General features: G+C 38.8%; 1 protein-coding gene across 1 annotated transcript; it reads right to left on the reverse strand.

The window, feature by feature from the left end:
• Window positions 1-270: 270 nt before the first annotated feature.
• On the reverse strand, window positions 271-8688 carry LOC135477888 (transmembrane protein 19-like). The gene is made up of 6 exons (XM_064758097.1): window positions 8585-8688; window positions 6313-6426; window positions 4753-4890; window positions 3260-3514; window positions 2309-2524; window positions 271-601 (listed from the first exon to the last, which is right to left on the reverse strand). The coding sequence occupies exons 1-6, from the start codon at window positions 8679-8681 to the stop codon at window positions 402-404; spliced, it is 1020 nt and encodes a 339-aa protein (XP_064614167.1). The 5' UTR covers window positions 8682-8688; the 3' UTR covers window positions 271-401.
• Between the last annotated feature and the right edge of the window lie 943 nt (window positions 8689-9631).

Raw genomic sequence — 9631 nt, forward strand, 5'->3', positions numbered from 1 at the left:
GCAATTCAAGGGAACATGGAAATTCAAGGGACTATGGCAATTCAAGGGAACATGGAAATTCAAGGGAATATGGCAAGTCAAGGGAACATGGCGATTCAAGGGAACAAGGGAATTCAAGGGAACATGGGAATTCAAGGGAACATGGGAATTCATGGGAACATGGAAATTCAAGGGAACACAGGAATTCAAGGGAACACAGGAATTCAAGGGAACACAGGAATTCGAGGGAAGATAGTGAATTACCAGAAGTTCCCAAATCAAAAACAGATCTCTCTGCCAAGTCAGTCACTATAATAAAGCTTGGCAAAAGATCACATGACAATCATAGCCATCTACATACTTCCAATTGATGATCCTGCTCACCCTTCCACCCGCCTCTCACCCCCCAAGTTATCACACTGTCAGACTGTCCCTACCCCTGTTGTTCCTGTGACAAGATGGAGGTTAGCCCAGATCCAGAAAGCCATGTGCGGTGTGAGCAGAGCTGTGAGGACTGAGGAGACCAGGTTCACACTGTGGTTGTCCAGAAACCTCACTCCACTGATGTCATGAACGTCTTCACCAGGATGTTCCGTAATACACTTCCTCTTTTCGGAATAACCTGCCACACAAATTCATGTCATTTATTTATTTCACTGCTGTTATATGCCCTAATTCAAGAATTTTTCACTTTTATGATGGTGGTCAGTTTATCGGTGGAGGAAATATGTGTGTTTAGGATAAACCAGCAACTTTTGGCAAGTTACTGATGAACATTTTAACGGGTATGAACACATATGCATACCGTATTGGTGGAAGACAAGTGCTTCAATGAATCTTAGACTGTGCAAAAGGCCAGGGCTCAGTTTCACAAAGATGTCGTACGTCTATGATAATCGCACACATGGGAAAATAGTACAGTAATAGTGACATACAAAATATCGTACAACAAATTTACCCCAAAAAAAAAAAAAAATTTTGTATGCCGCCTTTATGAAACTGGGCAAATGCCCAGCACCAAGATCCCACCAGGAGTAAGAATTGAGAAAATGTACAAAGTTCCTGCCTTATGCCAGGATTGACGCATCACCGCATCTGTCTCAGAGCTGCACAGGGAATCTACAAATTTCCTGCTCAGGTCTGTCATACATTTATTTATCTTATTTCTGCGATTGATGTTTTATGCCGTACTCAAGAATATTTCACTTATACGACTGCAGAAAGCATTATGGTGGGGGGAAACCAGACAGAACCCGGGGAAACCCACGACTATTCGCAGGATGCTGCCAGACCTTCCCATGTACGGCCGGAGAGGAAGCCAGAATGAGCTGGACTAGAACTCACAGCCACTGCATTGGTGAGAGGCTCCTGGGTCATTACGCTGCACTAGCACACTAACCAACTGAGCCACAGAGGCCCCGCCAGTCATACAAACAATGAACGCATCGTGATATCAGAATAGTCAGCATGGTCAGAGAAAGAGAATCTAGAAATTAACTGATCTGTACTCAAGTATATTTCATTTGATGCTATGACAAGTATGGACTGTTGAAAACCAGAAAAAGGATTCAGAATTGAAAACCATGTCTCCATGGTCAAAAACAGTTAAAGGATACAGGGAAATGAATATCTAAAACAAAGATTATGTTTCTAAGTCAAATGAAGAAAATTATACCAGAATTTTTTTATTTTCTTCTTTATTTTTATTTTTTGGGGTATTTTTTTAACTTGTTGATTTTATGCCTAGTTTTCATCAATGTTAGGATTTTTGGGGAAAATACGTCTTCTTGGATCTTGCTAAGGGTGTAGCAAACTGCCTGAGCTTGGTAAACCGTGGTCGCTATAGTGACAAACCCAGCGTTTTTAACTGATCAGTCTGCACCATTCTGTTTTCTGCCGAGATTTTCTTAGTTCAAGCAAACAATGCCTTCATTCATAGACATTTCCCTACGTTCAGAGATGGTTTTTGTGCCAGCTTTAGTTTTTTTCAAAAAGAGTGAGATATGAGATATAATAAGAGTGTCGAAAATATGACAAGTCTATTCCAACGAGCCGCATTATAAAGATGATGTGATTAACTGAATGCTACAAATCATATGCATGCTCTGGCCTTGTTTCTCGCATGTTTGGAAAGTGTTTATTCAAGCATATTTTGAAGGCATCATTGTGTGAAGACTAATAAAATTATACTCTTTATGAAGTCCTGAAATTGGCCAATACAGCCACTGTAGTTTTGTCTCCAAAATTTAAATATAAATGTGTATAAATTGCCGTGAGGAATTAGGGTAATACTCAAATTCATCCTAAAGTCCTAAAGTGCACTACAAACCTGAATACTGCAATGTAGCACCAAGGAATGAGTCAATCACGGAGCCTAGGAAACCACTGGCCCCGCCCACCAAGATGATTGGCCACTGAGAAGGGCTGTCTGAGAGATGATTGGACTTTGTGCAAAGGAGGAGGGTAATATAATAGGTCACGCCCACCACTAACCCTCCCAACAGACTACTGAGGAGTCCAACTAATGTCACACCACCATTAGTGCCTGAAAGTAAACAAATGAAAGCCGAATGGGAAAAAAAAAAATACATGAACATTAAGAAAAAGTTTTAAAAACAATAAACACAAAAATATTTCTTAAAAGATTATTTGACTTATGTTTTCTACATCCTACTAAAGAATAATTTATATAACATGCAATCAAGTTAATGAACAGACCTGTTTGGAGGTCAGAAAACACATGTCAGATCTACGCATTCTAGGCCTCAAATTGTACTCAATGATCAAAATCCTTCTGGGCACCCAGACAACAACCTTAATAATGATCGTACTGTCCCCATACATGTACATGGAATCAAAATATTAAAGCCTAAAGGCTACGTCAAAAGGTACTATAAAACTAAAAACAAACAGTATGATTTTAAAGGAAATGAAGAAAGATACACCAAATAAATTAGAAAAAAATTCCATTTTGCAGGCATATTTTTAATAACTTCTGTATTTTATATAAAGGCAGCAGGCTAGTTAATTTCCAGAATGACCCCTGGGGTCTTAGGAAAAAACTGTAGTTAAAAGTCATTTTCATGCACATTTGTACATTAGGTCACATCATATACTTCATAGTAAGAAATAAAAACCAAGCATTTCCTGTCTCCTTAACCCTAACCAAGCTGTATTCTCATTAGACAGAAGATGATCAGAAAACCTTAACCGTGCCACTGCCGTCAGATTTTCTTCCTCTCTCACAATATCTCAATGAGACAGCAGGGTTTTCAATTACCTTTAGGGACTTTGCTAAGTGTTGTGATGAGCCGCGGTGACCCTCCCCCGAGCACAGTGCCGATCTCAGACGCCCATGTGTCTCCGTTACAGCACGCTACAGCCCCCAATACTGACATGGACAGCCATGAGGCCACATAGTGGGCGCGAAAATCCACAACTGTCTCCACACTGCCCACATCTATCACATACACCAGGGCAAAGGTAGCAGGAGCGCTGCCATTACAGAACACCTGGATCCAGTTCCTCTGCCCACCTGAAAGTGACAGGAGCGAGTGATTGAGTGATGCTGTGAAGGATTGGGATTTTCATGATTGACTGATTTATTTGATTGGTGTTTTACGCAGTACTCAAGAATATTTCACATATACGTTGCCGCCAGCTCTGCATGTGGTGGTAGGAAACTGGGCAGCGCTCAGGGGAAACCCACAACCATCTGCAGGTAGCTGGCAGACTTTCCGATGTATGACTGGAGAAGAAGCCAGCTTAAGCTAGGTATTTAATGACGCATAAACTAGGTGTGTGTATGAACAGTACTTGGTGATACTGACATCTCGCTCTTCGTGCTGACAACACTTTCTATGCTCAGTTTCACCTGTTACAAACTGAGAATAACTACGATGAACATGTCAAATATTAATACAAAATATTTATACCTAAAAAAAAGCCATTTGCCTTCACATTTACATGTAGAATTATTTATGATGCATTACATCACATAAAGTTGCTGATCAACCTCTATCAGGTTGATCTTTAATTCATATATATACCGTATAAACATGTAAATAACTTGTTTAAAGAACAGTTGTTTAAACGACCTGTTCATAACATGAGCTTACCTGGAGCTTGCACATGGGAGCTGCCTCCTTTTTTTTGCTACAGCTTCCTAATATTTATTTTCTACAATATCCACGCCAGTAGATTACTTAACTTTTTTTTCTTCTCCAGTTGTACGTGGGAAGGTCGCCAGCAACCTGTGGATGCTCATGGGTTTCCCCGGGCTCTGCCCCGTTTCCTCCCACCATAATGCTGGCTGCTGTTATACAAGTGAAATATTCTTGAGTACGCCGAAAACACCAATCAAATAAATAAATAAATACTAAACTTTTTTTTCAGTACATGACGGGATTTTTTGCATGCCTGTGAATGTTGTTTCCAAAAGTGTTTCGATCATTTCACATTGATGACTCTTTGTAGTAAACCTACAGTAACACTGTGTGCTGCCTCACTGGAATATACACCATGCCTGATTCACCGTATACCACTGTCCATTGTTTGGCTTATCTTCTTATTTAAGCTGAGCCCTTGAGCGAGAAAGCACCTAGATTACTAATATTATAGGTTTAGTTGTAGATTTAGTTCTTAAACTTTCAGTTTTTCAAGTTTATTTATGACTGTATTAAGGACTGGCTGTCTTTGTTTACCAAGTAACCTTTAATAAAGCCACTCCTAAACCTGAATCAAGAAAATCAAATATTCAATAGAAACACCTACCTTCCTTAAAATCCTCTTCTAATTTTTGCTTTTGACGACTTCGGAATTTTGTGGCCTTTGAGGATGTGAGGAAGAAGGCGATGATAGAGGCAGAGAAACACAAACTGCTTATTGTCATGAGAAACCCTACCACTGAGGCTGAAATGTACAACAGACCGACTAAATATTAATCATCATTTCATGACTAAACCACAGACCCCCTCAGGCTTACTGCTTCTGGGACCTTGGTGCACAGTTTTAACGTTCACCGATACGGTATGCATATCGCCACACATGGCAAAGTTCATATTTACCTGTAAATCTTCAACCTTTTCGCATGTTTGCAAGACGTTTATTCAGTCATTATTCTATGTTGATTGATAAAATTATATTTTTTGTGAAGCCCTGAAATGGCCCGATCCTATCAATGTAGTTTCGTAACCAAAATCGAGTTAAAAATGTACATAAATTGCACTAAAAATTGCTCTTTCAGATGCGAAAAGTTTGAGGAATTAGCATAAGTACCTTAATAGTCAATGGCTGGATGTTTACCTATAACTGGTAACATGTATAAATATCACTGCCATTGTAGACCTGAATGAATAATGTAATTAGTCACAATTAATCAATCAATCAATCAATCAATCAATCATGGAATCTCATTTTGTCTCTGTATCTGTACAAAAGATACTGTGAATTACTGTGAAGATGTATAATGTATATTCAAATCCCAGTAACAATTTTGAGTGTATTTATCATTCTTGGGGTCAGTTGTTCAAAAGTGTATTAAAGTTATGTCAGGCTTAAATCTCAAAACCAGTCTCAATCTAATACAAGTAAATGATACTTAATCTGGACTGAAGTTAACACTGGCCTTAAGTCTTAACACACTTTTGAACAAATGGGCCATGATTTCTTAATAATGCCATGCTCAATAATGTTTAAGCTTTATGATGACGGCCTGTACATTACGGGTGGTACATATGGGACTTGACATGTTTCATTTACTTATTTTGTGTTTTACGCTGTACTCAAGAATATTTCACTTATACAACGGCGGTCAGCAATATAGCGGGTGGAAACTGGGCAGAGCCCAGGGGAAACCCACGACCATCCGCAGGTTGCTAGAAGACCTTCCCACTTACGGCCGGAGAGGAAGCCAGCATGAGATGAGCTTAAACTCACAGCGGCCGCATTGGTGAGAGGCTCCTGGGTCATTACGCTGTGGTGGTGCGCTAACCAACTGAACCACGGAATTTTAATAAACATGTGCAGACAAACTTTACGATGAAATTCAAGTTTAACCTCCTGCGAACTTCATGTGCATTAGAGAGTATCGACAATGATTTATTTCCATTGAGGCAAGGGGAAGAAACTGAATACAAACATATTTGTATTTCGTTTTAGAATGCATCACTGTCTTCTTCTAATATAAAGTGACTAATAACATCTCTTTACTATGAAAGAAAGTACTTTATAAAATACAGCATATGTTCAACATATTTTTCCACACTTGCTCTAATGCTGAAGAAACTCAAAGAATATGGTGGCAGCAGGAAAAAATGTGTGAATACAATGTACCTGCTACAGCCCCTGAAAGACTTAAGCTTTTCCTTCGTAGTCCCCACCCAGCCAAGATCAATGGCAGAAGACTCGAGGCTATCCATCTCCAGGGTCCTGGGGCTTCTGTTGTATCTGAAATGACATTTTTGGAGTTTGCATTTTATATCGACCATGGTGATATACATTAACGATAAAGATTAAGTATGGGTCAGATGACAGATTATGAATCATTTTCCATAAAAATATTTTGATTTATTTTTTTTTTTTTTCGATTTTTTGGAACCTAGTAAAAACATTTGAAACTTTAAATTCTATGGTGACCATTTCGGAGCATATCTGGACCAGTGACATCACATTAGGCTTTCACCACACAGACAGACTGCTAGATTGCATCATTCGAGATGTATATACATGTACATATAGAAAACTATTTCATGTTACTGAAACCCTTTAGGGACCACATACACAGACCACTAAAGAATCTGATGTATTTAAAACGAATTCACTCTGTTGGAAAAATTGTACAAAATAAATCGCATTTTTCCCCTGCACAGTACTTAATGATCTATCATCTGTTGTATACTTTCATTTTAGTCTTTTCTTGGCCTTTAATAATGGACAGAGAAAATTATGTAGAGCCTGTGGTAATTCAGCACGAATTTTCAAAGTACATATAGCCCAACCTCCCAAATTTTCAAACAAAAATCTTCAACCCAACTAAGAAGAATTCAAGCATAATGATATCAGTGCTGACTAACCTGTTAATATATGTATGCTTGCGGTTTTACAACATATTTAGCAAGTTTTCCGTCATATGACAATTTATTTATTTATTTGATTGGTGTTTTACGCCGTACTCAAGAATATTTCACTTATACGATGGCGGCCAGCATTATGGTGGGAGGAAACCAGGCAGAGCCTGGGGGAAACCCACGACCATTCGCAGGTTGCTAGAAGACCTTCCACTTACGGCCGGAGAGGAAGCCAGCATGAGCTGGACTTGAACTCACAGCGACCGCACTGGTGACATATGACAATGATAAATGTTAATAAAAATACAAGTGCAAATAATATTAATGAGATCAGGCAGACAAACTAGCTCAAAGGCTATCTGAGCTCTCCTTTCGTAGAACGAGAGTTCACTATTACTTGAGCCCACATGGAAAATTTTACTATCTTTACAACTCAAACACGCCCACATGTTTGGTATACAGGTATTCCCTCAGTCATCCAGAGTGCAGGTAAAATAAAGGCATCATCAGTACATCATCTTTTAACAGTAATACAGCCATTTAAACGTCTGAACTTTCAAGTGGCAGCAAAGTCCTCCATGTTTTGAAATCGAAATTTTGGCAAATTCTGAAGCGGGTTGTTTGAAATATAGACTGTTAACCACAAAATCCAATGAACTCATATATTTCAAGGAAATGAAAAAAAAACAAATTCTCACTAAAAAATTTTCCAACTATCAACATGTATCTTACTGAGCACTTTGGATTTAAAACAAGGGGGATGTTGCTCAATTCAAAAGATTAAACATCTGGATTAAAAGATGAAGGCTTTGATTTATCACACTTCGGACTGACACAGGGGATCAGTGTCTCCTGAACATGATGATGGGATTGAGTTGTAAAGGTCAGTGAAATTTTCTGCATGATATCAAATGATAGTGAACCAGACGGCTAGCTAAAGAGAGCCTTTCTGCTAGGACAAACCAGAACAAGCCCCTTTTTTTCTTTTTTTTTTTTTACTGCAAGTGAGCCCAGGGTCATAACCTTAGATGTTACAAAGATGTCACTGAGTTAACCGAAAATTCCTTTTGCTGAAAAAAAGATACTACTCATTTAGTTGTTTGCCTAATGTTTATGAATGTTTTCATGCACTGTGGAATGTTGTAACTGAGCAATGGCTGTCAGAGCCCACCTGTATGAAGCCCACAAAACGCTACGAGCACGTAACGGAAATGTCGATTTAATGCCTACATTGTTGATTGCCATGATCGTTACTTGCACATTGCGTTATGAGGGCAACATACGAGCGGCCCCGATTTATGGAAAGAGGAAACCAGAGTGGTCATAGTAACCCTCCTGACCGAAGAATGCAGCCAGACTAACAAGAGTTGGGTTCGAGCCTGCAACCTCACAACCGTCATGACTGTCAGAACGAGGTCTGCATCACAAATGGTCCAGTTACCGAGACACAGCTATTACCCTTCCGGATCATTACGTGCAAACCGATGCCTGGCAGCGTGTGAATTCAGAAGTGTTTTCAGACAAATGTGTGAAGTTACCGAAATTTAGGTAGTAGCTCCTAAAAGCGATGTTAGAAACCCAGCATATCACACTTAAAGGAATGACGAGTAGTAAAATAGGAGTGAGGGAGTCCATTTTGTTTGCATATTCTGTCCCTGACATCAACAAAACCAAACAAAATCACATAAGCCAAAGATATCTTAGCGTCAGGACATGAAACTTAAATAAGCGTAAAAAAAACTGTCAAGGTCTGATGTCATTTTGGAAGAGATATGTGCCATAGAGAAGCGGTAAACAACAGTTAGCATCTACCTCGTACCCTGCTTAGTTTGAATGCCATTATGCATGCAGAAAGGTACGAGATTTATTTTCTCTGCAACATACAGAACTACTTTACAGAAAAATATAGATCACAACCTTTTTTCAGTTTAGGTGGTATTACTGAACTTTTAAGTGCTAGGTTCTCAAAGGTTATAATTCTGTATTTAAAAAGTGTAGAGTTTATAACGTATGAAGTATTATTGAGTTGTAAACTTTAATTATGGCGGCAGCGATCCACGCGGTGAAACTGTACACACCCCATCACATGCATGTCACATGAGGGATGCCGGCAGAATCTCATGTGACTCTCTGGTTTTCTCTCCCAGAAATTTAAGTGTGCGGAAGTGAAAATCGGAGAGGGACGTACCAACTCGGGAATTGAAATCATTTTCAAGAAATCAAGCCATTCAAGGTAATATTTTAAAGCCCAGACAAGCTGTTCTTTGATTAATAAGACTGATGTCAATATGTTTTAAACATGCTGAATGAAAACTTTTGTCATAAGTTCCGACGTACCAGTCATTGCTCAAACTGTTGTTGTACTCATACTAGTACTGTAACAACCTGTATGGTTTCCTCCCACCATATAATAGAGTGAACTATTCTTGAAGAGAGCTGAAAACGCCAATTAAATAAATAAATAAATAAATACTACTATTAGTGAGATTTTGAGTTTGTCCTTTGGCTGTGGTATAAAAAAAATTCTTCAAAATTTACAGCATGCGTTGTTCATTCCTTGATTTGAAAACACGATAATGCAAAAA

This window comes from Liolophura sinensis, chromosome 11 (assembly GCF_032854445.1).
Source record: "Liolophura sinensis isolate JHLJ2023 chromosome 11, CUHK_Ljap_v2, whole genome shotgun sequence".
NCBI lineage: Eukaryota > Metazoa > Mollusca > Polyplacophora > Chitonida > Chitonidae > Liolophura > Liolophura sinensis.

What these genes read in the sequence shown, in the direction of transcription:
- LOC135477888 (XM_064758097.1), bottom strand. Translation starts at nt 8,681, where the DNA reads ATGGACTCCCTCACTCCTATTTTACTACTCGTCATTCCTTTAAGTGTG. An exon ending in GAGCTACTACCTAAATTTCG is followed by an intron (nt 6,427 to 8,584) that starts GTAACTTCACAC and finishes ATGTCATTTCAG; the next exon opens with ATACAACAGAAGCCCCAGGA. An exon ending in TCTTTCAGGGGCTGTAGCAG is followed by an intron (nt 4,891 to 6,312) that starts GTACATTGTATT and finishes TGTACATTTCAG; the next exon opens with CCTCAGTGGTAGGGTTTCTC.